The sequence below is a fragment of the Sesamum indicum genome, linkage group LG14 (genome assembly GCF_000512975.1).
Source record: "Sesamum indicum cultivar Zhongzhi No. 13 linkage group LG14, S_indicum_v1.0, whole genome shotgun sequence".
Lineage (NCBI taxonomy): Eukaryota > Viridiplantae > Streptophyta > Magnoliopsida > Lamiales > Pedaliaceae > Sesamum > Sesamum indicum.
The window spans coordinates 2,265,417-2,292,380 of NC_026158.1; the positions used below are offsets into that span (position 1 = coordinate 2,265,417).

Genomic DNA, 26,964 nt, shown 5'->3' on the forward strand with positions numbered 1-26,964 from the left:
TTCAATAAATATATCAATACGACTAACAACGACACATAAATTATAATAATTCACATAAAGTGAGACAAATATACACACGTCCAATAGAACTAAACTTCAGATGTAATTTTTTAAACTACATAAAATTTACATGTAATTATACCAAATCTTAGAAAAGAAAGTGTGATTTAAGAAAAAGAATTTAAATAATTTTACATTAAAAAAATAAAAATCCATTAACACGTTACGTAATTTAAATATGCATAATCAACTATACGTCCACAGTTGATTGTGGAATAATTTATAAACTTGATCAAGATAGTTGAATAAGCAACTAAATATTTTTATTCACCTTTTATATTTATTTATAAAAATAATGCTAAATCAAATCCTGCAATTTTTTTTTAAACTTTCTGCATTTTGTTCATTTATTTATTTTTAACCGTATGCGATACGTTATATTTAATATTCAAAAAATTAATTTAATATATTAATAATTCAAATAAATTGAAACAAAAACCGTAAGTAAATTACTATAAAAGTAAACACATATCCATATTCAATTTTTTAATTATAAGATCACAATCTTACTAAACAACTAAGGCCCGATTAACTTTTTCAATTTATTTTATTAGGAAAAAAATAGCAATATTTAGGAAGTTTTGTGACAATATTTGGATGGTGACATTGTACTTATCTTCCACGATTGACAATCGAAAACGTTGTAGCAACAAACTTGTGCTGATTGTTTTACAACATGGCAGTGACAAATGAGCACGATGTTTACCAAAAATCTAAATATATATGACAATTATTACCAAAAAAATAATGATAATAAATAGTATATGATAATCAAGAAAATTATCTGATTTTTCAACTCACTCACTTCCTAAGTTGCTTAGATCAATTATTCTTTCAAAAGAAGAAAAAAATTAAAATCGGGCTGAATAATATTTTTTACCTCCTGTGATATTAAAAATGAGCACATTACTGCTTTTATGAAAAAAATATAGCAATTTACTCCCCCTGTACTTTTTAAAATAAAGCAGTTTACCTCTTTATATAAGGAGGTAAATTGCTTCATTTTAAAAATCATAAAGGGGTAAATTGCTATATTTTAAAAAATACAGAGAGATAAAACGCTATTTATTTTTTCATAAGGGGGTAATTTGCTCATTTGCAATATTATAAAGGGGTTGCTTGTATTTTTCCTTAAAAATAAAAAATAAAATCATTCAATTACTGCTATATCATGCAATATCATTAATTGTTCTTTGTATTTTTTTTTGGGTGTTGTGGGGTTAGGCAGTGGGGTTCCAGTTTTGGATTTCATCCATTACATTTAAACAGAGTTTTGAAAGACGCAAGTTTTGTGCGCATCCAAAAGCGGTGAGTACGGAGTAATTTTTTATTTTTGATTTTTTTAGCAATTCGTATTTGATTTTATCTATTTGTGTTTCTCGTTTTCTATTTATTTATTTATTGGTAGAATTGCATAAGGTCGTCTGTGTTTTAAAAACTCAGTAGAAACTCTCTTTTTGGTTTGAAAATAAGTAAAACACCCCTTTATGTTTTATAAATTTAGCTCAATTGTCCCTTTTTGTTAAATATAACTAACGACGTTATTTTTTGATAAAATAACTTATATGTCTTTACATATTAAATATTGTTCTTTTTTTTTTTAATGATCGTTGGATCCTTATTAATTAGATGAGAGTGTAGAAATGTGCACAGCGGAAACATTGAAGGCAGCATAAGTTTGCAGAGTTCAAAAGGAATGGAAAAAAGAGAAAATTGACAGCAGAAAACTCTGTTATTTCTTGAGTTTCAATCATACAGATTAAATGAGGGAGAAGACTCCTTCCTTTTATAAACAGCAAACTAAACTGCCTTCTAACTAACTTGCGTTTTACTTATAAAAACGCATTACATGAGCAGAGGCGACTTATTGTAACGGCTAACGAAAAGCGTGTTCTTATAACAAAAGAAAAAGCGCTAAAATGAAACACGACAGAAGCTCCTTTCTCCTCCCTCTATTCTTGCTCTGTTCAGCAGCAGCTCGCGTTTAAAAGATCAGCAACATCAACCATCTTCAACACTCCCCCCTCAAGTTGAACTCTCTAAAATGTTCTCAGGTTCAACTTAGACAATAGATACATGAATTTGGGACCAGTTAAGACTTTAGTAAAAAGATCTGCTGGTTATTCCTTTGAAGAAATATGCTTAGGGAGAATGAAACCCTCTTTGTATTTGTCCCGGACTAAATGACAATCAATCTCAATGTGCTTAGTCCTCTCATGGAAGACTGGATTAGCAGTGATGTATAGAGCTGCCTGATTATCACAGAAAAATGGAATTGGGGTTTGTATATTGATCTTCAAATCATTAAGCAAATTGTGAATCCATATAAGCTCACAGGTTGTTGAGGCCATGCTCCTGTACTCGGCTTCTGCAGTAGACCTTGAAACAATGGTCTATTTCTTGGTTTTCCATGATATCAAACTTCCCCCTAAGAATACACAATAACCAGTTAAAGATCTCCTTGTTTCTTTACAAGTAGCCCAATCCGCATCACAATATGCTGCAAGGTTGAAATTATTGTTGGAATTGAAATGTATTCCTCTGCAGATTGTCCCTTTCAAGTATCTCACTAAGTGAAGTGCAGCATTCCAGTGTTCTTGACAAGAAAATTGCATGAATTGGCTCAACTACTGAGTAGCATAGCAAATATCTGGCCTTGTAAAGCCAAGATACAACAACCTACCTAGCAGTCTTCTATAAGATTCAGGATTGCTCAATTGTTCTCCTACAGCAGCCTTAAGTTGCAAGCCAGCTGGTAAAGGGGTATTTGTGGCCTTGCTGTGTGTTAAGCCTGTATCAGCTATGATGTCCCTCACATACTTGCTTTGGGTGATGATCATTCCTTGTTCTGACCTGCCAATCTCTAAACCAAGAAAAAATCTGGCTTTTCCCAGATTCTTAATAGTGAACAGGTTATGCAGTTTGGTTTTAAAGTCATTTATAGTGTGTTCACAAGGTCCTGCAATAAGGACATCATCCACATATACAAAGAGGCAAAAGAAACTAGAATTTGTAAAGATAGTAAACAGGCAATAATCAGCTTTAGATTGTATGAAACCAATCTTTTCTAATTGTTTTGTAAACTCCAAATTTCATTGTCTAGAGGCTTGCTTAAGGCCATATAAGGATTTCTTTAATTTACACACATGTCCATTAGGGACATTGTATCCTTCAGGAAGTTTCATGTATATATCTTCATCTATAAAACCATGTAAGAAAACATTATTGATATCTAATTGATGCATAAACCAATGTTGTTTACAAACAACAGCAAGAAATGTTCTAATAGTAACTACCTTAGCAACGGGAGAGAAACTGTCATTATAATCAATTCCTTCAATCTGATTATAACTCTTTACAACAAGTCTAGCCTTACATCTATCCACACTACCATCAGACTTTAATTTCAGTTTGTATACCCATTTACTGCCTATAGCTTTCTTTCCTTCAGGTAATTTTGTTACATCCCAGGTATTGTTATCTTCTAAGGCTTGTATTTCTAAATTCATAGCTTCCATCCACTCCTTTTTCTTTACTGCCTCATTATAATTCCTAGGTTCACTAGGTAAATTCACAATAGCACACATACAAGTATTCATGTCATTCTGCAATTTAACAGCAAGTATATCATTGTCTTCTTTGTTACAGACACAAACATAATCTTGCAGCCTAGAAGGCTTAATAATTTGTCTTCTTGATCTTCTCAGATTTATATTTTCTGATACTTGTTCTTGTCTTTGTTCTTCATTATCAAGGACATTATCTTCTATAACTTCAGCATCAGGTTCAACATTAGAGATTTTATCATCTTGATCATCTATAACATGAGTAACAGGTTCATTAAAGGTCTGAGAAACAGCAGAATTAATAGGATCAGTATGTTCATCAGCATAAGGAAAAATGGTTTCTTTGAAAACTACATCTCTAGATATGATAATGGTTTTCTTATCTATATCATACACTCTATATCCCTTCTGATTGTGAGCATATCCAAGAAATATACATTTAACAGCTCTAATATCAAACTTAGATTTATGAGGCAAGGTGTTGGTAGCAAAACATAAACAACCAAAAGTTCTAAAATAAGAATAATCTACTGTCTTCTTCATAAGAACTTCATAGGGAGTTTTCCATTTAAGAACAGGTGTAGGGATTCTATTTATAATGTAGGTGGATGTTAGTATAGCCTCTAACCAAAACATTCTAGGTAAATTAGTTTGGAACATAATGGACCTAGCAACTTGCAATAAGTGTTTGTGTTTTCTTTCAACAATACCATTTTGTTGTGGTGTGTAAATACAAGTAGTTTGGTGAATAATACCTTCTTCTTTAAAGAATTTTTGACATTGTTCATTTAAAAATTCCAATCCATTATCAGTTATTATCTTCTTGATCTTCTTATCAAATTGTGTCCATATCATTTTAGAAAGGAGCTTGTATTATTGCTGAAAAGTGCGTATACAGTAAACAACGATGCTAGAGCAAGGGGATCGCCTTGAGGGGGACTCTAACACGTCACTAAACCAAGCTTCTTGAACTCATCCCCCCCCCCTATAATAGGCTTAAAAAAATAAATCCTATTGTCTATACTAGATAATAGAAAACCTGAAAATTGCACCTCATGAGGCGTAACGTCCCCCTGAGCAATCTAAACAACAGAAAGCAAATAACAAAACAGTAAAAGACCAACTCCTAGGACTCTAAGACTGCGGATGTCCATCATCTGTCGGTGAAGGTTGATTGGTCGGCTATGTAGAACGGTTGAGTGGCCGAAGTGCGCGTCAAGGATGCCGAGTACGCGGGCGGCCCTTGACACCTAGGTAGGGATGGCAGATGATCAAGCCGACTCGATTTGGAGCTTGACTCGAGCTCAAATTTTTTGAGTTCAAGTCGAACTAGCTCAAGCTTGAGCTCAAAAATTTCTATTCATAAGCTCGCAAGCCGACTCGCGAGCTTTTCATTTTTCTATTTTTTATATATTTTTTATGTATTTAACTCCATATTCAAAATACATATATTATAACTATAAAGTAATATCACATATTTTAAATTTAGCTAATGATAAAAATATAATACTTTTAGCTATATATTTAATCTCTATGTAAAAATAAGCTTTAATAACAAGTTACTAAGTTCATTAGTACTACTATATATTTTTTATTTTATATTAATTATTCTTTTTTTTAAAATTATTTAGTAGTTTAAGAAATTTAAGAATATATTTTTGTTAAAAATAATTTGGGCATGTCAATCTAACATAATAAATGAATATTCTAAAATTCTTTTATTTTAAATATAAATAAAAATTATATAGAGAAGAAAAACTCGAGCTCGAGCCAAAAAGTTTTGAGTATGTGAACTCGAGCTCGAACTCAAAATCACGAGCCAAAAAGTTTTGAATTTGTCGAGCTCAACTCGTTTACACCTCTAGATTTAGGCCAGTATTCTTCGGTAAGCCGTGGTGACTGGACTCAAGGATAAGTGTGCCACTATACTCAAGTAGGGTTGGGCTAGGAGGATGGATGAAGGGCCTACTGGGATTATCAAACAACTTAGGGAGTGTTAGGGTTGGGCTAGGAGGATGGATGAAGGGCCTACTGGGATTATCACTCAACTTAGGGAGTGTTTCCAGATGCTTCAAAAAAGTATTTTTCAATTTATGGTTCCCTAAAAGCACTTTTGAAGTATTTGGGATGCCCGTTTCTACTTCTGAAACGGCTAAGAAAAGCATTTTCAAACCAAAAGTTAGAAGCATCTTCGGAAGTGTTTTTAGTTGCTTTGGCTTTTTTTAAATAAATTCAATTTTATTTTTAACTACTTTACCCTTATTATAATAATCTTAATTCAACTTTATCATTTTTTATTTATTTTGAAAATTATATATTTAAAGTTGATATCATAGTCTCAAATAATTTACATTTTAACAATAATTAAATTTACACTTTCATATATTTGATATTTAAATTTTTTATATTTTATGTGCTATATCATCTAATTATATTATCTCGTTCACATATTATTATTTAATTAATCAATAAAATAATTATTGTTTGCAATAATGTGGGTTTAATTATTGTGTATGAATGCACAATTATATTACTTAGTGGGAGCATGATCAAATTAAACATATTTTTTAATATTTTTAAAAATATAAATATGAAATACTAATTGAAATAAAATTTATGATTTTTTGTAGAAAAATAATTATTAGTGACAAACGACAAGTGAAATAATAAGCAAGAAAAATAATATATTTTTAATACGTAGAGACAAAACAGTCTTTCATTAATTAAATTTATTTTAGAAGTAATTTTTCTCTAAATACTATCCAATTTAGCTTTTATCTGATTTTTACTTTTTTAGAAATATTACCAACTTTTAATTTTACTATCATTTTTAACTTTTTCACAAAAATTATTTCTCTAAAAATAGAAGCTTTTGCAAACAGTCGCTTAGGGTGGTCAGGATGTGAGCTCACAATTGAGATAGAAGGGAGGTCTAAGTGATAAGGGGATAAACTGGGCTCAATGCTGGACTCAACAGCCCTGGAATACTTGGGTATGAACCTGGTGGCCTACGACATGGCTGAGGACCAGATGTCCCATGGATTGAGGGCCTGCATGGTTACTTGATAATTATATATATATATATATATATATTTTAAGTAATACTTGATATTTATATTTGATGGGGATAAATGTGGTCGAATTTTTAAACGGTTTTTTCTGGCTAGATTTTTATTTTTCATCCTTCAATTATCTATGTATAAAAAATAATAATAATATTTTTATAACTATTGAAAAAATAAATTATTACTAAAAATGATCTGTAAATAATTATTAAAAAGATATCCAGATATTAAATTTTCAAAAAACAAAAGCTCACAAAAATCAAAGCAAAAGTCGCTGCCAACCCTATTAGTCGAAACAATGGAAGATGGGTTGGGATGTTTTGAAAAACAAATTTCAATAGTGAAAAACAATCCAAAATAACAAACAAAACGGTGGGTCTATTTGTTGCATAGTGATTGAAATCAGGAGGCCATCTAAGAAGTTCATTTTCAACTCCCTGGTTTGACAACTGGGTTGGTTCTCAATGTACTGTGTAGCCAATTTGAAACAAGCGGGTGTAAGAAAAATTCCTTCATAAGTAGAGTTCTCTCAACTCTCATTCACGCCCATGGCATTGAAATTACTTATGAAAATGTTCATAGACACATACGAACTCCCCAGAATCGAAATATTCTGCACCTACTACCACATTTTTCTTAATCCTTAATGTCTTTATTTACGTACTTATATCTTCACAGACAATGTTCATAAATGTTAAAAACCAAGACATACCATTATCCGTTGGGCCGTGTAAGCAAGATACATACAGTAGCAAAGAGAAGTGAACATAGCAATTTTTGACAGTAACAACATTGGGAAAAAGATTACATATAAAAAAAGCATCTCTTCACCCCTATGTTTACCAAATTACGTAAATGATCTCAATCATCCTTTATTCAATACATGATAAACTCAGAATAAAGAAACCATGCCGTGGAGCAGGTGAATTTGAGGAGGCTTTAACTAGACCATACTCTCTGAGAACCTCCAGATGGGTGTCCATTCAACCTATCAAGCACTGAATTGAAATCAATAGTCTGACCACTCTCCTCCAGCCTCTGAATGACACCAACCACATGGTCACCTCTGTAACCCATGCCCACCAACTTCTCAATTAACTCATTGTAGGGATGGCTGCGGATGGAGTGAGGAACTACCATATTAGGGCTAGGCATACGCTGTGGAGGATAGGCGTTTTGTTGGAAGTGAGGCTGTGGGGGAGGATGATGTGTCCTTCCACCTTCACCATCAAAAACCATGTAAGTGTTTCCAGGTGGAAGTGTCGAGCGGGGGCCACTGGGGACATAGCCCTCCCCTGATTGTGAGCCATACCCAGGCTTGAGATGCTGCGGCGGAGGCTGCTGTTGAATTGGTCTGCCAGCATTGCCATACCCATAGGTTGCTTCAGGACCTGTGGAACCAGGTTGAGGTGCTCCCACAAATGACACCTGCATAGGCATGCTATTCGGCACCATTTCTGCAGGAGACTGATTTGGCTGATTAGGCAGATAGGAAGAATAAACCACCTGAGATGAGGTTCTGATCTGTGGCTGCATAACCGGCTGTTGGGGTGATGGCACTGGCTGTTGTAGCTGCGGGGCCCACTGCTGCTGATATGTGGGTAATGACTGCACCTGTGGGCTCTGGTTTACTTGAGGCTGAGTAGGCGGCGGTGGCATCCTAGAGAGGTCTTGAACTTGTGATTGTGCTGGCAGATATTGAGTCTGAGATGGTTGGGAAGAGGCACCAACGTTTGACATTTGTGGTGGAGGCAAGTAGTATGCCTGTACTTGTGGCATACTTTGGGGAGGCATGGATGACGGGGGTGCCATAGAAGGCTGCTGATGCTCAAGTGGCCGGGCAGGGATAGAGGGCTGCGGAGATACCTGGTGGGGCAGTGCAAGTGCCAACTGCTGGTCATGGGTATCTGATGAGTTCTCGCTTTTTTTTACTTCAGAAGCAGGTGTTGAAGCTCTATCCTCATTCTGTTGATTAGAGGACTCCTTCTGTGCAAGCTGAAGCTTGGCTAGCTCCTTTTGAGTATCAGCTAGTTCCTGCTTATCTCTTAGGATCTGCACAGACCTGTGGACCTGCACTTAAACCGATGGAAAGAACTAGTCCATTAGTAGCACTCAAAGGGTTGGATATACTCATAACGACACGGACACAGAGAACCAGGGTTCATTCACAACGCAGTTGTACTACATAGTTTCACAAAATTAACACACGTCATTACTAAATATAGGAACCCCCATGAAATATTTAAGAAATCAATGCTAGATTAATACCGAAACGAACCTCTTGGATATGCTTCTCCAGAGATTTGAGCTTTGATTCTGACTCTCCATGATCCCGAAGCAAGTCAGAACGCATTTCTCCAATTGATTTGTCGAGATTATAACAATACAATTCCAACTGTGACATCCTTGAACTAATTCCCTCGAGAAAACGCATGATGTTATCAGTATACTTCTTCATGGTGTTTTCAACAGTGGTGATAACACCTTGATTGAATGAAGATTCTTCTGGTGGACTATAAGTGGATGCAGGAAAAACAGAGGATCTTGCCATTCTGCTTTTGTTAAACTCCTGCTTATTCAGAGAAGAGCTTGTTAGAAGAATGCTTAATAAAGTTTGATCCACGACTGAAGGGCAGCAGCAGAGAACAAGTCAATAACAACAGCAGTAGTAGTAATAACAATAATTGCTACAAAAGCCAGAAAAGTCATAAAACACAGGTCCTCCAGTGAGGAAGAGGCAAAAGAATAAATAGAGAAGGGGGGGGGACAGGGGGAGAGAGATAGCAAGTCCAAATTCTTGGCCGAAAATTGGCCACTTATAAAGTAGATCCAATTGTGCTCTGGAAGTGTTGTGCCCTTTTCATCTTTGTAATATCAGTTCATTGTGAAGGTCTTGAGATCAAATAGAAACAAATTGCCAAAAGACAATGTACAAGTCTCCAATTTCAGTTAAATTTCCCTTCCAAGGTAAACACGTGAAAGATACTTAAAATTTGAATTATTGACATAAAAAATTTTGGCTATCTCAAATAATGCCCAAAGGATATGATCCCTGGAAATTAATATCAACTGCCCCATGCATCCTTCATACACTTACTTTACAAAATTTTGATTCATATCTGCCAGCAATTTGCTTAGAACCTGAGCAGTTACAGGAGATAGAACTTTTTTTTTTCACCTTACGCAACATAGAACTTGGATCTTTCTCCCTACATTTGCCCAGGTCAGACACAAACCAATGTAGATCCAATGTATGAATTAACAGCCTGAAACACTACTAAGTTCCAACATACTAACAATGTAAGTCCAGTCGGTTGGAACTTCATATCTAGTCCTGCTCATTCTCTTCTCTTTAAGACCCAAAAATGCCTCAGCTCCTCATGTTTGTTTCCCCATTTTATAGAGACATATTTACTCAAATTTGTGACAACATCATTAATTAGTCATCAGAGTCGTGCTCAAGTTGTTACAGTTAGCACAAAGTCTTATGAAAAAGAAGGGACTACAGCAAAAGAAAAAAAGAAAGAAAAGAACACCAACTATATTACATTCTTGCAATAAACACAGCAAACATACATCATACACATGACTTTTTTACCATCAATCTTAATCAACTCTACTTTCATACAGGTTGATACATAAGGTTTCTTCAATACAGACTAAATCTTCAACACAGCAAGACAGGCTTGCAAAAGGCCATAACTAACTCCAATGACCAAAGACCAAGAACTTAATAATTCCAAAAATACAGTTCTCATACAATTATACCCAATTAAAAGAAACCAAATATAACATTTTTCTGAGTTATATTATTAAAACGAAACAAATACAATTCAATACAGATCCCCTCAAGACCCGAGACCTGCATCAATCACATTAGCACACAAAAGTCAACACCCTTTAATCCTAAATCAAAAACCTAAGTTACAATTAATTAAAAAGGAATAACGTAAAAATCCAAAACCCTAGCAGGCAAAAGAAATAAGGTAAACAAAAATAAACGATTCACCAAAAAATAAAAAAGATTAACAAAAAACAATTCAAAGCAACTACCTTCGTGGAATTAGTAGCGCTGGAAGGATCGGAATGGATTCCATTATTTCCATCCTGATTGCCGTAATCCTCATACGAGCATAAAATATCATCAGACCCGAAATCAAACGCTTTGGAACCCGAACTATTGGCCCGTCCCGTCGACCCCGATGCCATAGATGCTCGCTATTGATAACAAAACTAGAGAGAGAGAGAGAAGGAAAGAGTATAGTTTACTTAGCTTCCGCGCAATCGGAAAACGAGGATTGTATTGAATCCCTCCCTATGCGTACGGAAACTTATGCTTTTGGACGAGGCCGAAGAAACGTGTTTACAATTGAAACTCGTGGGCCACAGAACTGGATAAACCGCACCGACTTCAATCATTAACTACACAAGAATTATTCCTAATATAATTATTTCTATTTTTCTTTTTCCTTTTTAAACTATTTGCTGGGGGTGGTTGTGGCTTTTATCATTTCTCATGAGATGATAAGGTTTGCCCATTTATTTTATATGGAGAGTTTTTTTTTTTTTATTATTATTATTATTAAGAATAATTACAGTCCTTTTCTTTAAGATTGAATATAATTATACGTAAAAAAATTTATGATTTAGAAAATTATATCTGGTATTCTTGAAGTTTGCTTCCGTCTAACAAATAAGTCCCTTCGTAGCCAAAATTCACCGAGTTCTTAACAAAAAACACAAGAAAGAAAATCTATATTTACCCTCGTTTGACTTATTGTTCATTTATTACAGGTCAAATAAATCTTTTTATGATCAAATCACCTCCATACGTCTTCCCGCATTAATACATATGAGGAAGTATATGTTCATCGTTATAAGGGTAGTTTAGTCGGGAAAAATTGTTTGACTTACAATAAGTCAACCGAGATAAATACCAAATTCATTCAGTTTATTTGTTTATATCAACAAATTTAGTGAATTATCATTAACAGATGGATTTATTTGTTAGACGGAAGTAAATTTTAGAGGTGTTAGATGTAATTTTTTCAAACTATAAAAGATTTATATATAATTACACCAAATTTCAAGAGACGAGAGTGTAGCTATCCCTTATTATTATTATTATTTGGTGGAAAGGAACATAAACCATAATATATCAAGGCTTTTGGATGGATTATATCATGATATAATTAACTAGAATATTATTAATTGAAATACTACTCAACTTCTTTATTTTTGTCTTTTCATCAAATTGACAAATCAATCTTTGTGAGTTTTGATAACTCAACATGCATCTTTTCATGATTGGTTGAGAAATAATTTTAAGGGTAAATTACAATAATTTTCGTTCAGGTTTGACATAATTGTAAATATTCTCTCGTTGTTTGAAAAATTATAAATATCCCCTGATATTTGATGAAATTATGTAATTCTTTAATGGAGGTATGAAATTATCAACTTTGCCTTTGCTGTAATTTTTACAAAAAAATTTAAAAATTAAAAAAATCGAATAGGGTGGATAAAAAATATGTTTGTTATATACATATATGTGTTGTATTATTTAAAATGGTGGCTTGCCTTCCACCAGATTAGTGGCAGCCCACGTGCTGCCACTTTATTTATATGTTTCTTTTGATTTTAATAATTTCATTTATTTATAAGTTGACCACAAACTTTTCAAATTATGCAATTCAACCCCAATTAGCTTATTTTATAAAGTTTCAATTTAGTCCCTAGGACTTTAATATATTCATATTTCAACTCATAATTTAATTCTCAACTAAATTTCTTTAATGATAGGTGATTAGTCCTACAATTATGTATTATAATTTTCGGGGCGTCACATGAATGACACATGGCAAAACATAAATGGATACAATGTGTCATTCTACATTGGGAAGAAAAGTATACTAACCACCTTATTAATGTCTTTGCGTCCGTGTTATAGACCACCGATCTGTTTTTGTTTTAATTTGAGCGTCGAAGTGTTCAAGTCGGGATCCAACTCGGCACCTCCACGTTCTATGCAGATCTTTAACTCATTTCCTTCTAAGTTACCCAAGTGGAGCAACCGTATGACCTTTCGGTAGTTTGGGCAACAACCGAACACATCAACTATGATCTTCACATGTATCGAAGCGAGCTTGTCTCATCTCAATTGCTTTTCTTAATGGTATTTATTTATTTTTCTACACTTTATATTTACATAATTATAGTTTATGTTGATAACTAAAACATTATTAGAATTCTAAAAGAATCCCAAAAGGCTATTATACTTTATGTATTACTTAAAAGATAAATTAATTCCGGAAAAAATACAATTTACCTCCTGTGATATGAGAAACGAGCAAAAAGAACTCTTATGAGAAATAAAATAGCAAATCGCCCCCTGTGTTTTAGAAAATGACTTCTTTTTTCTGAAATACTGGGATAGTACTTTGCTAATTCTTTTTTCACAGTGGAGAATTTGTTCATTTCATATATCACATGAGGTAAATTGCATTCAACCCATTAATTTTTGTAAATAATTGATAAGTAATAAATAATAATGAAAGAGAAAATTGCAATAATTTTCATTCAATATTTGCAATTTTGGTCCCAATATTATGGGGTTCATCACATTACATCCCATATATCTAGAAGTATGCAATTTCAATCTAGCCATTAAATATTGGGTAAAATACATTTGCCCCCGAACTATTCTTCACGAATACTTTTCTAAGTTAATAAGTATAACACTTACCCTTTTACTTAGATAAAAATAAGTATAAACAGTTAATAACTTAATTCTGTACCTAAATTAATAAAAATAAATTATGAATTCTTTAGTGTAGTTATTGTACTTATTCATTACTTAACTTTGAGCCTGTAAAATATAATAAAATTTGAACTATTTAATTCATTGATTATATTTTACTTTATAATAATTAAAAGATATTTTTACAATTAAGAAATTTTAATTAAACTTAAAATACAAAATTATTGAAAAAAAAATCTTTGATCTATATATACATATATATAGTATAAGGCAATATTGTCCAAAAATTTAATTAAGAGGATAAGTGTTCTATTTTTTTCTTTTTTGGGTTTTTATTTCTTCCTTTCCTTGTTTATCTATTTCATCCAAAATCAAGATGAGTATATGCAATTTTGAGTTATAATTATATTAAAGAATTTAGAGATAGAACAAATTATTTATCTTATCAATGTAAATGCAATATATGAATATTAATTATTTAAATAAATTTCAAAAAAGCTTCACATTCTGATTTTCACCAAACATATATAAAATTCAATTCATTTATATTTTTTAATAAAAAAATGATCCATAAATTATTGCACTTTAAAAGAGATTACTTAACCCAAAACTGCATTTTAAAATTCATTAAAAGTTTTATAAATAAAAATTGTTTTGAATTTATAGTTTAAACAAATTAACCATGATATCTTTGGACAAAATTTAATAATTTTAATCAAATATTGTGAATTAAAATTGGACTCAAATATACACATAAAACCAAAACGAGATTCTTCCAAAAATTTTAGAATTATATATATATATATATATATATATATTATCGTAATTCTTTTTTATATCTATAAAATATCAAAAGCTTATGATTATTTTAAAGATTTGTTTTGATTTTTTTAATTAATATTTGCTTTTTAAGTTCTGTTATTTAATGATGTGACTAAAATTGCACGTTTTTTCTTTGTTTTTTTAAGAGGAAGATATGTATATATATATATATATATGTGTATATTTCTATGTCGTGTTTGGCAATTTAATTAATTACCTTTTTGAAAATTAATTATAATCCATTTGAAAATTTAAATAAAAGAATCAAATTTGAATCAATCATAGTCCAAAAGACATTCGACATCTCAAAAATAGAAATTTCCATAGGAAAAATATAAGCAATTTCTGCGATACTACAAATAAGTAAATTATTTCTTAAAAAAAAACAACAACAATTTACCTCTCTATATTTTTTAAAATGTAGCAATCTACCCCTTTATATATTCTAAAATAAAGCAATTTACCTCCCTGAATGAAGCAAAAAACACAGAGGGATAAATAGCTAAATTTTTTTTTTTTTTCATATGCAGGTCATTTGCTCATTTGCAATACCACACGACGGTAAAATATACTAATTAACTCAATTTTCAATATACCACAATTCACATATAATGGGACTAATTTAAAATCAAATTTCATAAAATAAATCACTACAAAAATCAATTATTCAGACAGCCAGACCAGAACACAACCTCGTCTTGATTCCAAATATTTTGCTCATACCATTGGACTTTAAAAATAAAAAAAAAAAAAGAAACGTAGGAAGTAATTAAGACTGATTTCCCACGAGAAAAGGATCGACACTAACGTGAAGAGTGCAGATGAGAAGAGCAATGGCGACCGCAAAACCAAAGGTGGAAGTGATTAGAGATCCCAACACTTTGGCGCAGAAATACGGAACGGCGCCGCATATGGGCCACCATCTCGCGTGCATGTTTCCTTCGCCCAGCATCAGATACGTCTGCCACCCTGCTCCCAGGCTTGCACCAACTACCATATTCACTATCTACATATACATACAAACATCACTTCATCAAAGGATTAATTACAATCATACGTCATTTAAAAATGTATTTAAATTACAGTTTTACTCCTCCAAAAATTCACTGTTTGTAAGGGTCTGAACGAGAAATGCCGATTCTAGCAAAAATATTACGTAATTTTTTAATTTTACACGTCATTCAATAATATTTATAAAGGTGAAAATGTAATGATATTTACATCACTATATATACATATATATAATTTTTATTTATCCCTTTATAAATATAGAATATACAAATTTACTTAATTTTTTTTGCTAACTTCAGCATTTTTCGTCCAAAAACTAACAGAAGAAGGTTAGGTATAAATGGAGAATTTTGAAAAGAGGGTGTGATTATAATTTCAAAACTTTTTTAGAGAAAAAGTGTAATTTTGTATTTTTAAAAGGGTCTAAGTACAATTAACCCTAAATAAAAACTAGCTACCGAAATACATTTGACGTGTGAGCATAAGTTCAACTAATAAAAATTGATCAAAACTGGTAAATACATAAATATGATATTATTAATAAAAAAATATTAAAAATACGATCGTTTTGTATAGAATAAGTATGTTTAAGGACATTTTAATCAGTATACGTACATTTGGCCAATTAAAGGTAGTTACAGTGTCTAGCCTCTCATACTTGATGATTAGTATAGATAGACAAACTTATTGAAATTGTGTACTTGATACGTACGTCTAATTTTCTAAATATAAAACTCTAAATATGCATTAATTTTTTTAAAATGAATTTTGTGATTGTTTATTATAAGTCAAAAAAAAATGGGTTAAAATTCGAAATCAAAACCTCGAATTTCTCGAGAAAACATCAGTCTCGACCACCAAACCAAGATATCACACGCAAACAATAACACTAAAACTCAATTTTCATTTTCATAAATAATACAAAAGTATTTGAAATCAATAAATTAAAATTAATACCAAGACAAATTGGAATTTTGGTTTTTTTTTCTTTTTTCTTTTAAAAGAACAATAACAACAATAGAATAAAAATATAAATTCACAAGTGTTTGTTCCCCATTATAAAAATAATAATTACATACCCTTACTTAACTATTATTTTTAATAATAATTAAAATTAATTGTAAAAATATAAAAGTCTATAAAAAAATTATTTAGCAGTCATAATTATTCTAAACTACTTAGAGAGTAAATAATATATCTAATTAAATAAATATTCAAATAATACTTCGACGCATTTACGTAGCTAGAAGAAATCTTAAAAGTAAATTGCAATCTACCTACGTACCTGTATTATGAAAAAATAGGCAAACAATCCCGTTAAGAAAAAAAATTACCAATTTATCCCTTTGTATTTTTCAAAATGTAGCAATTCAGCTCCCTATATTTTTAAAATTGAAGCAATTACCTCCTTAGGCAGACAGGTAAATTGCTTTATTTTTTTTGAAACACAGAGAGGTAAATTGCTATTTATTTGTCACAGGGGACAATCTGCTCATTTTTAATATCATAGGAGGGTAAATCGCATCGAACCCAAATGTTAAATATTTTTTAAGAAAATTTTTATTTATTATTGCCAATAAAATTTAAAATATTTAACACATGAACAATATATAAAATCCTAATATACATATATATATATAGATAGATAGATTGGCATAATAATTACCACGTCGAGGACGATGACTGTTTTCCAGAGCTGACTACCAGAAGGGATAATTAGGACTACAAGGTTATATAAGCATCCAATGCAGTTAACTACTGCACAAAACCTGCAGTTTTCAATAAGAAAGACAAATTATACATGTGTATATTTAAATAGCTTTTACTTTTACGACGGGAATAAGTTGTAGAAAACATCGTAAAATTAACAGCAGGATAGTTATAAGTTTCTGAAATCAAACCATGTATATCGACCAACGATTACCGATAATCACACTTTCATGTCGATTTCGGTACTCACCAGTATATTATATCTGGTGGTTAAATGCAATTTAATCCGATAATATTCGAAATGAGTAAAAAATTCTTGTGAAAAAAGAATTAGCAAATTATCCCTGTATTTTGAAATACGAAGCAGATCAGCCCCTATCAATGGTTTAGACAGAAGGGTAATTTGCTGTATTTTTCAAAACACATGAGGTAATTTGCTAATTTTTTTTTATGAGGGATTTTTCGCTCATTTTCATATTTACACGTGGCCCGACTTTAAGAACGCATGTTAATTACTCAGTTGCGTAAAAATGTGATAAAAGATCCGAACTGTTTTTATCGAGATGGGAATATTTGGACAGAAGATCTCGTATAGTTTAAGGTAGTTAAACTTCGTACGAAAATTTAAATTTGTACGTAATTAGTTAATTCGGTTTTTCAAAAAATTAATTTAATTGATGGTATATATATAAATGAAAATAAGAGATGATGGCATACATGAAACCATTCCAATCGCTGTATCTGGCTATGAAGTTGAAGGATTCTTCATCAACCTTTTGGTAGCTCGCGAACATCACAATGGCCGCTACCAAAAAGGAGGCGTTTGCTAATCCTCTAAGTACGATGGTTTTCATTGGCTTTCCTCTCCCCATTATCACAACTGCACAAACCTCAAACAAACATGATTCAGAATAACGTAATTATGAATCTGAGAGCCGGGCACACTCGATGTATGTATAAAATATATGTAAATGAACACAGTTATGAACTAATTACGACCGCACGTACTCGATGCATTCGCAGAATATACGCACAACAAAATGTATTTATGAACTGACAGTCAGACACATTCGATGCGTGTGCAAAATATACGTTTAAGATAAGGTGATCATGAGACGATCGTGCACATTCGATGTGCGTGCAGAATGTATACATAGAAAAACAGGTAATTGTGAACCAGCAGTCGAGCACACTCGATGCACGTGCAAAATATATGTATAGAAAAAAATATATGGATATAAGCACGAGAAGACATATAGATGAAATAATAAGCACTTACAAGATGTAAAATTCGAGGCTTTTGACCTGTCTTTAGAGAAAATTCAGATGAAGTTAAGGTTCGAAAATTGGAATTTGGATCAAATTGGATAGAAGGAATTGAGAAAGTTAGGGTTTTTCTTCTTGTGAAATGGAAAGTATGTGATGTTTGGTAAGGGGTTTTGGTGGAGAAAGTTTCCATATAAATGCAATAGCATATGTATAGGGAAAAGGAAAATGTATATATACTTTTATACCTAAAAATAGATTTTGATTTTTAATTTTTGGTAAAAAAATGGAAATTCCGGGTACATAAGAGAATTTATATAAAATAAATAAAAAAAAAATAGGAAATTGTGGAGAGTGGGATTTGAACCCACGCCCTTTCGGACCAGAACCTTAATCTGGCGCCTTAGACCAACTCGGCCATCTCCACAACGGTGATGTTGGGATGAGACCAGACAGTATTGACAATTCCTTCTGTGTGTTTTATTTGTTTTTTCAGTTTGCATGGTTTGACTTAGTATGGTATTTTCTATGTAATAAAATCATAATTAATAAACAACAGTTATGGGAGGACATATCAAAGATGACAAATAACTAATCTCCTGAGCACCCTTAAAAAATTTGATTTTCATGGACCTATTCAAGAAAATAAATAAATAATCTGGTTAAACTATAAAATAATTGTATTTACTATATGAAAATAATTTTTGTTATTTGAGAAATTATAGTTACTCTCGTAATAATAATATCATCTAATGATTGAATCATTCCGTTAATTAGTTCCCATTAAGATTTCATTCAAATTTTGTATTCAATCGTCCGAAATGCCATTTTGGACCTTAAGTTGTAATTATAATAGCGTCCGTCCTATTAAATTTTTATAATAACAACCGTTTATCGTCCAAAGATTACATAATTGTGTGAAACATCAGGAGTATTGAGTTTGGATATCAAGGTTTTGTCGATAAAATATTTAAATTTTTCGATTTTTTTTTTATGAATGTTGTTTCTCGTCGGAATCCTTCTTGTGGATATTGGGTGATTTATGTTTAAAGTTATATTTTCAAATAATCTCACATATGAAATATTAATATGATAATTACACAAGTTCATATTGCAATAAAATAAAACTCAAGAAATTAATAAAATTGCACTGATGGAGAGTTATGACATTGTCGCTGTCCTAATATTACGACTGTCTCCCTATGTGCAATTTTTAACTGGTGACCATGACTTTAGGATAAAACACCATTAACTCTTAGCAGTATCTCATTCTATGTACACGATCCCAAAAAGACTAAGAACCAATCCTCATCACGTCTCCAAATCACTAAAATACTTGTGGGAGTATAAAATATTTCTAACGTTTTTCATTACAAATCACCTCAAATGACCTCTTTATATAGATAAAAATACATGAGCGTTATGTGGATAATGACTCTATTAAAATATATTTTAAATTGAGAGTAAATATGATTAAAATAAATTATAAATTACAATAAGAGGGCCCACAAAATAAATATTAGAAGTCCAACAGTCATATAAATGAATACTAAAATAAATCAAAAATAAAATGAGGTCATTAATAAAAATCATGAAATAATAAAATGTTAGAAATAATGTAAAATAAGAAGATTTTAAAGCTTATTTCCAATAATCCCCCACAAGATTTAAAATTTTCAAAATTAAAATATGAAACAAAAAATAGGTGGTAATTTATACCATACAATCACTTTGTGCCTTCTAGGCTTCAACATATACTTAGTTTGGCAATATTCATTTGAAAGAGTAATAATAGACTTAGTCTTGAATTATGCCCCTTAGTCAAGTTTCAACTACCATACACATGATATTCACTTTAGGACATGGTTATAGCGGGTAAGTGCATTAATGACCAGAGCTCTGATCCTAATTCTTATGAAGTTTCTAGGGTTAGGCCAAACCTATAGCCACGACCCATGGCAACTCTCACTTATGTGAGCCCACCAAAAGTATATGTCATGGAAATCCTGCATTTGATTTCATTAAGGATTAAATCCCATCATGACATCACATTTTCATATAAGTCCACCTTATGCATGGGAAGCAGATCATTTTATCTTTTTTTTCTTGGGTAAATTATATTTTGCCATTCGAACTATGTCCATTTTTACAGTTTGGCATCTAAACTTTTTTTTTGTCAAATTGATATCTCAACTTTACAAAAATTGTATTTATCATATATGATCATTTCTTTTGCTGATTTTTTTATCGAAAAACATCACATGCGGTGCATATATAAAAAATATTACATCACATATCCCTGAAATATCACATGTGCACTGCATGTGATTTTTTTTTTATAAAAAACTTAATAAAAAAATAGTTAAAAATAGTGAAGTGCAATTTCGTAAAGTTGAGATGATAAATTGGCATAAAAAAAGTTTAGATACCAAAATGCTAAAAACGATTATAATTCGGATGATAAAATATAATTAACCCTTTTTTTTAATAGTTTCTCCTCATGATATTATTTCAACTCATTGAACCTTTTTCATGGAATTTCCAATAAAAAAGGTTGAGTTGCTCCTTGAGGTGAATTCCTTATGAGATTAGCTCATCCCCTCAATGATAAATGATTTAGCCTCTACTAAAGTCCTCGAAGACAATTTTTTTATCACAAGGAATAATATATTAAATGCCTCTTATTTTTATATTTTCATTTCACTGTTCTTCTTATATCATGCATATCACCTGTGAAAGGTTGTGAATCGGCCCCATAATATGATGGAAGCATGGAAAACAATAATTGTAAAATAATTGGATCAAAGGGGTGTAGTCTTTGATGAAAGAATCAATATGACCTGGACTTGGCAAGAATGCAATAGAAGTATGAAAATAAACATATTTAAATTTTAAATTGAAAGGAAACTAGTCCCTTAATCCTAGGTGTTTGGTACTGAACAAGTATAAAAAAAAAGTTTGAAATAAAACAAGTGGCTGTTGTAACAAAGAATTATTGAGATGCAATCACGGAATTTTATCTTTTCGATTTGAAGACTTTCTTCAAACTCTTCTCCTCTAACAGTGTATTCATGCAAAGACCAATGAGATCTCATTTACGTTTGGGATGCCAACTTCTACTTCTAAAACAAGAAAGAAAAGCACTTTTAGACCAAAAGCTAAAAGCACCTTGGGCTTTGACTTTTTTGTTAATAAATCTAACTTTATTTTGACTACTTTACCTTTATTATAATAATCTAAATTCGACTTATTATTTTTAATTTATTTTAAAATTATATATTTAAAATTGATGTTGAAGTTTTCAAATAATCTAAATAATTAAATTTATATTTTCACATATTTAATATTTTTAAATATCTATATTTTATTTGCTATATCACCTGATTATATTATTATTTGATTAAACATATTTTTTAAAAAATAAATGGGAAATATACTAGTCAAAATAGAATTTATTATTTTTTATGGAAAAATAATAATTATTGGCATACGATAAGTGAAATAATAAGCATAAAATAGTATCTTTTTAACATATAGGGACAAAACGGTCTTTTTGATCAATTAAATTTATTTCACAAGTGATTTTTCTCCAAATATTATCTAATTTAGCTTTTATGCGGTATTCACTTTTTTTACAACACTATTTACTTTTGATTCTACTACAACTTTCATATTTTTCTATAAAAATTACTTATCTAAAAACAAAAGTTTTTACAAAAACTCCTCACATGTAATTTACCAAAAACAAAAAAACAAGGTCAAGTCCACGTTCGATATACAAGGTAAACAAACCAGCTCTTGCGTCTCTACTGCTCCACTGAACAACAATCTGTGTTAACGAATCGGGAAAATGGCTCTCTCTTCTCCACCTACCTTTCTGTCTCGGTACCGCTCGAAACCCTCCTCAAGAACGGCCGAAACTACATCAATTTTTGCTCATTCCGCAAGTTCTTTTGCCCAAACCCACTTGAAGCCGCCGCTTCATTCTTCCCTCAAACCACCCCGACTATCCTCTTTGTTCATCAAACCCCCACAAGCCCGGCAACCCAAATTCAACACCAACACAATCAAATCCCTTTTTACGGGCATTGTTGAAGAAATGGGCACAGTTAAACAACTGGGCTTTGATCAAGATAACAGTTTTACCATGAAAATCCAGGCAAGAACGATTCTTGAAGACGTACACTTGGGCGACAGCATCTCTGTCAACGGTACTTGTTTAACAGTGACAGAGTTCGACACTGATTTATCTGAATTTTCAGTGGGTTTGTCGCCGGAGACGTTGAGAAAGACTTCTCTGGGTGAATTGGAGAGTGGGTCTTTGGTTAATTTGGAGAGGGCACTGGCTCCTAGTACCAGAATGGGGGGTCATTTTGTGCAGGGGCACGTGGATGCAACCGGGGAAATTGTGGATATGACGCCGGAGGGCGATTCATTGTGGGTGAAAGTGAAGGCTGGGAGGGATCTGTTGAAGTACATTGTGCCCAAGGGGTTTATTGCTGTAGATGGAACTAGCTTGACGGTGGTAGATGTGTTTGATGAGGAAGAGTCTTTCAATTTTATGTTGGTGGCGTACACACAGCAGAAAATCGTGATCCCTTTGAAGAAAGTAGGCCAGAAAGTTAATCTGGAGGTTGATATTCTGGGGAAATATGTGGAAAGGCTGCTCAGCAGTGGGTTCGTCGATTCTATTAAATCTTCATGAATTGTGAGGTAAAGGTGCTTCCTTCCTGTGTGTTGTTTCGCTTGTATTTCGAGTTTTGTTATTCCATTTGGGGACATCCATTCTCATGATCATCCCAATAAGTTCCGGTTATAGCTTCTATGTAATGAATTATGCTGGTATCTTTATTGTTGTTCCATATGTTTGTGGGTATGGCACGTTGAGGTGCATGAGTTAACCTGAAGCCCTTTTCACCTTTGGTCGAGATACTAGAATGATTCCACTGGAAATCTTGTATGAACTATTTTGGTAGTAGGGGAACATTAGTAAGCTGGCAGTTGCAGTGATTAGAACATAGCATTTGCGATGTCTGTATTCTTATCCTGGATGTTTTTTTGACTTGGAAGCAGATATGAAACACTAAAGGTACTGAGTATTTGTTGCTAGATTATAATACCTCATATGAATAGCATACATGAGTTGCCGAATATACAATGCGTAGAAGTTTAAAAAAAAAAAGAAGGGATTATCACAGGGCTCTAAGCTCTTTTGCTGCATCTCTTTACTTATTCTTATTGATGATTATCAAATATTTGCATGTAGCTGTCTGTTAGCGGAGAATGCACAGTGGTCTACAACTGCTGCACTTCATATCCATTGACTGATTAATTTGATTCAATCACCATGTTATTGAGTTCTACCTATGAAGTTTCTGAACTCTACGAAAGAGGATAATTTTCTCTGAGGTAATACTCACTTTTAACCACTGAAACCTTGCAAGAAAAATCTGACTAAGCTGGTGGTGGTTAGGAGAAGAAAAACAAGTCTTTTTTACTTGCTATAGGGATCACGGATTAGAAGATTTTTGGAGTTGGAAGAAGTTGATCTGACAGAATAATACGTTGTAATCAAGAAGTATGAACCACATCCGTGGAAGAGAACTTTTAAGTTGTTTTATGAGATTTTCAGAAATCAAATCAAGCATGTGGGCCATTCTTTTCTTAAAGTACACCTAGAGCGTTTTTTGCGGAACTTATTTAAAAGATCTTATAAGTTCATGCATCTTATATAATGTTTTTAGAACTTGTGAGATGGTGAATCTTATTTTAAAAGTAAGTTCTTGTTGGATAAAATAAGATAATGGAGCATATAAGATGTTAGTAATGACAAATTTATAATTAATTTGAAGGAGTTTGTTAATACTTCAAAAGTAAGTTAGGAATTCTTACTTTCTCTAAAAGAGCTTATACACTCCAAACATTCACCAAACACTTTTGTAACATCTTATAACATGTTTAAAGAGCTTATAAGTTCACCCAAACACCCTCTTAATGTGAAATCCATGGTGACTTGATTTCACAAGAATCGAAGAAGCGGAAGCTCTTTTTATCCTAAATAGTATATTTTTTCTAACTTTCTCTCCTCTATTATATTCTTCTCCGTCCAGCTCTCATGTGTATGTTTTTGACTCTTTGACATCATGCCGTGTGCTCTGTGAAATCTGTCTCCCTCATATTTAGAGTAGACGAAAAGCTTAAAAAATCCAGATGGCGTTCTCTATATTTATTAGTGACTGGCTAATGATTCTGTTAACTGACTTCACAAAGGCCTTTCCTTTTCAAACTTTGCTAAAACATCTTCATATTTCACTATGAAGAATATGTTCAATTTTCTCCTGTGGATGATACATCTTGAACATCCCACATTCAACCATTCTGTAAAAGTAGATTTTGCACATTGACTTGCTATAAATTTGGTGAAAAATGTCTTTTGTTCTTCAGCCTGCCTAGCAAGAACGATATTTATCGTTTGAAAGAGGAATTCTTGTGCCGACATATTATTGTGCGAAATAGAGTAATAGACACAGTTATCATCAAATTTATAGCTGTCTGGTGACCGTTTTGCTTGAATTTGGTGATCTATATCTCGAATCAATACTATATGTTTTGCGCCTTGAAATGGTTGAAGAGCGGAGTGGCTTCGTTGTAAACCACTCGACTTATCAAGTAAGAGCATGTTTGTTACTATGATATAAAATGTTTCTTATGAGCATGTTGGTCTGATAACATTAATGCAGTTGGGAAATGTTAACTTCCACTAGAAATGGGAGATCCCACATCTTTGGTTATTACCTTTGTCAACTAGAAAGAGGTATGTAGCTTCACAAATGTGTATGTTTGTTCATAAAATGTGATTCTTTCTTACAAGTAAATATTATATGTGTTAGTGTGTTTATTAAAAGAGTGTGGATGATGTAATTTTAGTTGCCTACTTATAAATGGATTTGATATGTATTAGTTAGAGGGTGTTTGGCTAAGCTATTTTAAAATATTTTATAAGCTCATATATCTTGTAAGATGATTTTGGAAGTTATAAGACGTGCTTATTCCGAAAACAATTTCTTCAAGTATTTGAATAAAATAAGATCATGTAGCTTATAATATAGAAGTAATTTGTAACTAATGTAATAAAAATTTAAAGTCCTTAATTTTATTGGACGGGGTTATCAGCTTATTTATTTTAGGGATAATTTACACTTCCCTCCCTTGAGGTTTAGTGTAATTATACATAGACTCCTGTGGTTTGGAGAATTATATCTAGTACTTCTAAGGTTTAAATTCGTCTAACAAATAGTTCTCATTATTAATTAAAATTCATTGAGTTTGATGATATTAATTAAAATAAATTGAACGAAAATCAATATTTATTATCAATTGATTTATTACTGATTTATTGCAGGTCAAATAAATCTTTTTATGACCAATACTCTTATAACAGTGAATGTATAACTCCTCACATGTAGGGTTGCAAGATGAGCCGAGCCGGCTCGCATTTGAGCTCGAGCTCGAGCTTGTTCTTTCTGTTCGTGAGCTCGCGAATTTTTTATTTATAAATATTATTTAAGTACATATTCAATATTATATAAAGTTTATATTCAAAATTTACTATATATTAGAATTATTAGTCAATATATATCTCATATTCTAATTTTATATAATAATAAAATACGGATTTTTATTTATATTGTTTAAAAATAAGCTTAGGCAACAATTTAGTAAATTTTGATACTTTTTTTTGTAAATTAATATTTAAAATTCACCATATATTAGAATTATTAGTTAATATCTCTTATTTTAATTTTAGATGGTATTAAATATGGTATTTTAGTTTGTATTATTTAAAAACAAGCTTAATAAATAATTTAGTATATTTTGATAATTATTTTAAAAATAAGTATTTAATATAATGTATGAATTTTATCATTATAATTCAATATCCATTATAACAAAATTCATTTATTTCAAAATTCACCATATATTAGAATTGTTAGTCAATGTATCAGATTTTAGTTTTAGATGATATTAAAATATGATATTTTGGTTTATATTATTTAAAAATAAGCTTAATCAATAATTTAGTACATTTTGATATTTTTTTTAAAATAATATTCAATATAATGTATATGAATTTTATTATTACAATTTCAATATCCATTACAACAAAATACAATTATTCACTATATATTAGAATTATTAGTCAATATCTCAGATTTTAGTTTTAGATGATATTAAATTATGGTATTTTAGTTTATATTAACTGAAAACAAACTTAATTAATAATTTAGTATATTTTGATAATTATTTTAAAACTAAGTATTTAATATAATTTATATGAATTTTATCGCTATAATTTTTGTATCCACTACAAAAAAATGCATTTATTTCAAAATTCACCATATATTAGATTTGTTAGTCAATATTTTATATTTAGTTTTAGATATTAAAATAATATATTTTGATTTATATTATCTAAAGACAAGCTTAATCATCAATTCAGTACGTTCTGATAATTCTTTTGTAAATATATATTTGATATAATGCATATGAATTTGTTGATGTTAGTTTAAAAACTAAGTAGTGGTGTGGAATTTTGATTACTTCTCATTAAATGAGTGGATCGAATGGTTTTTCATGATTGTCAATTTTTTTTTTCTTTTTTTCATCGTATTGCTTCTTCTTAGTCTCTTGTGAAAATTTTCTT

At 31.3% G+C, this 26,964-nt stretch overlaps 3 protein-coding genes and 1 non-coding gene across 4 annotated transcripts; 1 reads left to right on the plus strand and 3 right to left on the minus strand.

Annotated features, from left to right (window-relative positions):
• LOC105176807 (extensin) lies at window positions 7,380-11,038 on the minus strand. The gene is made up of 3 exons (XM_011099719.2): window positions 10,745-11,038; window positions 8,970-9,260; window positions 7,380-8,761 (listed from the first exon to the last, which is right to left on the minus strand). The coding sequence occupies exons 1-3, from the start codon at window positions 10,898-10,900 to the stop codon at window positions 7,631-7,633; spliced, it is 1,578 nt and encodes a 525-aa protein (XP_011098021.1). The 5' UTR covers window positions 10,901-11,038; the 3' UTR covers window positions 7,380-7,630.
• Window positions 15,043-17,866, minus strand: LOC110013117 (CASP-like protein 1C1). Its single transcript, XM_020698835.1, has 3 exons — window positions 17,712-17,866; window positions 16,951-17,053; window positions 15,043-15,279 (listed from the first exon to the last, which is right to left on the minus strand). The coding sequence occupies exons 1-3, from the start codon at window positions 17,864-17,866 to the stop codon at window positions 15,043-15,045; spliced, it is 495 nt and encodes a 164-aa protein (XP_020554494.1).
• Window positions 18,607-18,687, minus strand: TRNAL-AAG. Its single transcript has one exon. It is a non-coding gene; the product is annotated as a tRNA-Leu (tRNA).
• Window positions 22,036-23,359, plus strand: LOC105176808 (riboflavin synthase). The gene has a single exon (XM_020698867.1). It carries the CDS (start codon window positions 22,111-22,113, stop codon window positions 22,963-22,965), a length of 855 nt encoding a protein of 284 aa, XP_020554526.1. The 5' UTR covers window positions 22,036-22,110; the 3' UTR covers window positions 22,966-23,359.

What these genes read in the sequence shown, in the direction of transcription:
- LOC105176807 (XM_011099719.2), bottom strand. Translation starts at nt 10,900, where the DNA reads ATGGCATCGGGGTCGACGGGACGGGCCAATAGTTCGGGTTCCAAAGCG. An exon ending in GCGCTACTAATTCCACGAAG is followed by an intron (nt 9,261 to 10,744) that starts GTAGTTGCTTTG and finishes CTGAATAAGCAG; the next exon opens with GAGTTTAACAAAAGCAGAAT. An exon ending in TGGAGAAGCATATCCAAGAG is followed by an intron (nt 8,762 to 8,969) that starts GTTCGTTTCGGT and finishes GTTTAAGTGCAG; the next exon opens with GTCCACAGGTCTGTGCAGAT.
- LOC105176808 (XM_020698867.1), top strand. Translation starts at nt 22,111, where the DNA reads ATGGCTCTCTCTTCTCCACCTACCTTTCTGTCTCGGTACCGCTCGAAA.
- LOC110013117 (XM_020698835.1), bottom strand. Translation starts at nt 17,866, where the DNA reads ATGGGGAGAGGAAAGCCAATGAAAACCATCGTACTTAGAGGATTAGCA. An exon ending in AGCGATTGGAATGGTTTCAT is followed by an intron (nt 17,054 to 17,711) that starts GTATGCCATCAT and finishes TGAAAACTGCAG; the next exon opens with GTTTTGTGCAGTAGTTAACT. An exon ending in CAGTCATCGTCCTCGACGTG is followed by an intron (nt 15,280 to 16,950) that starts GTAATTATTATG and finishes ATGTATATGTAG; the next exon opens with ATAGTGAATATGGTAGTTGG.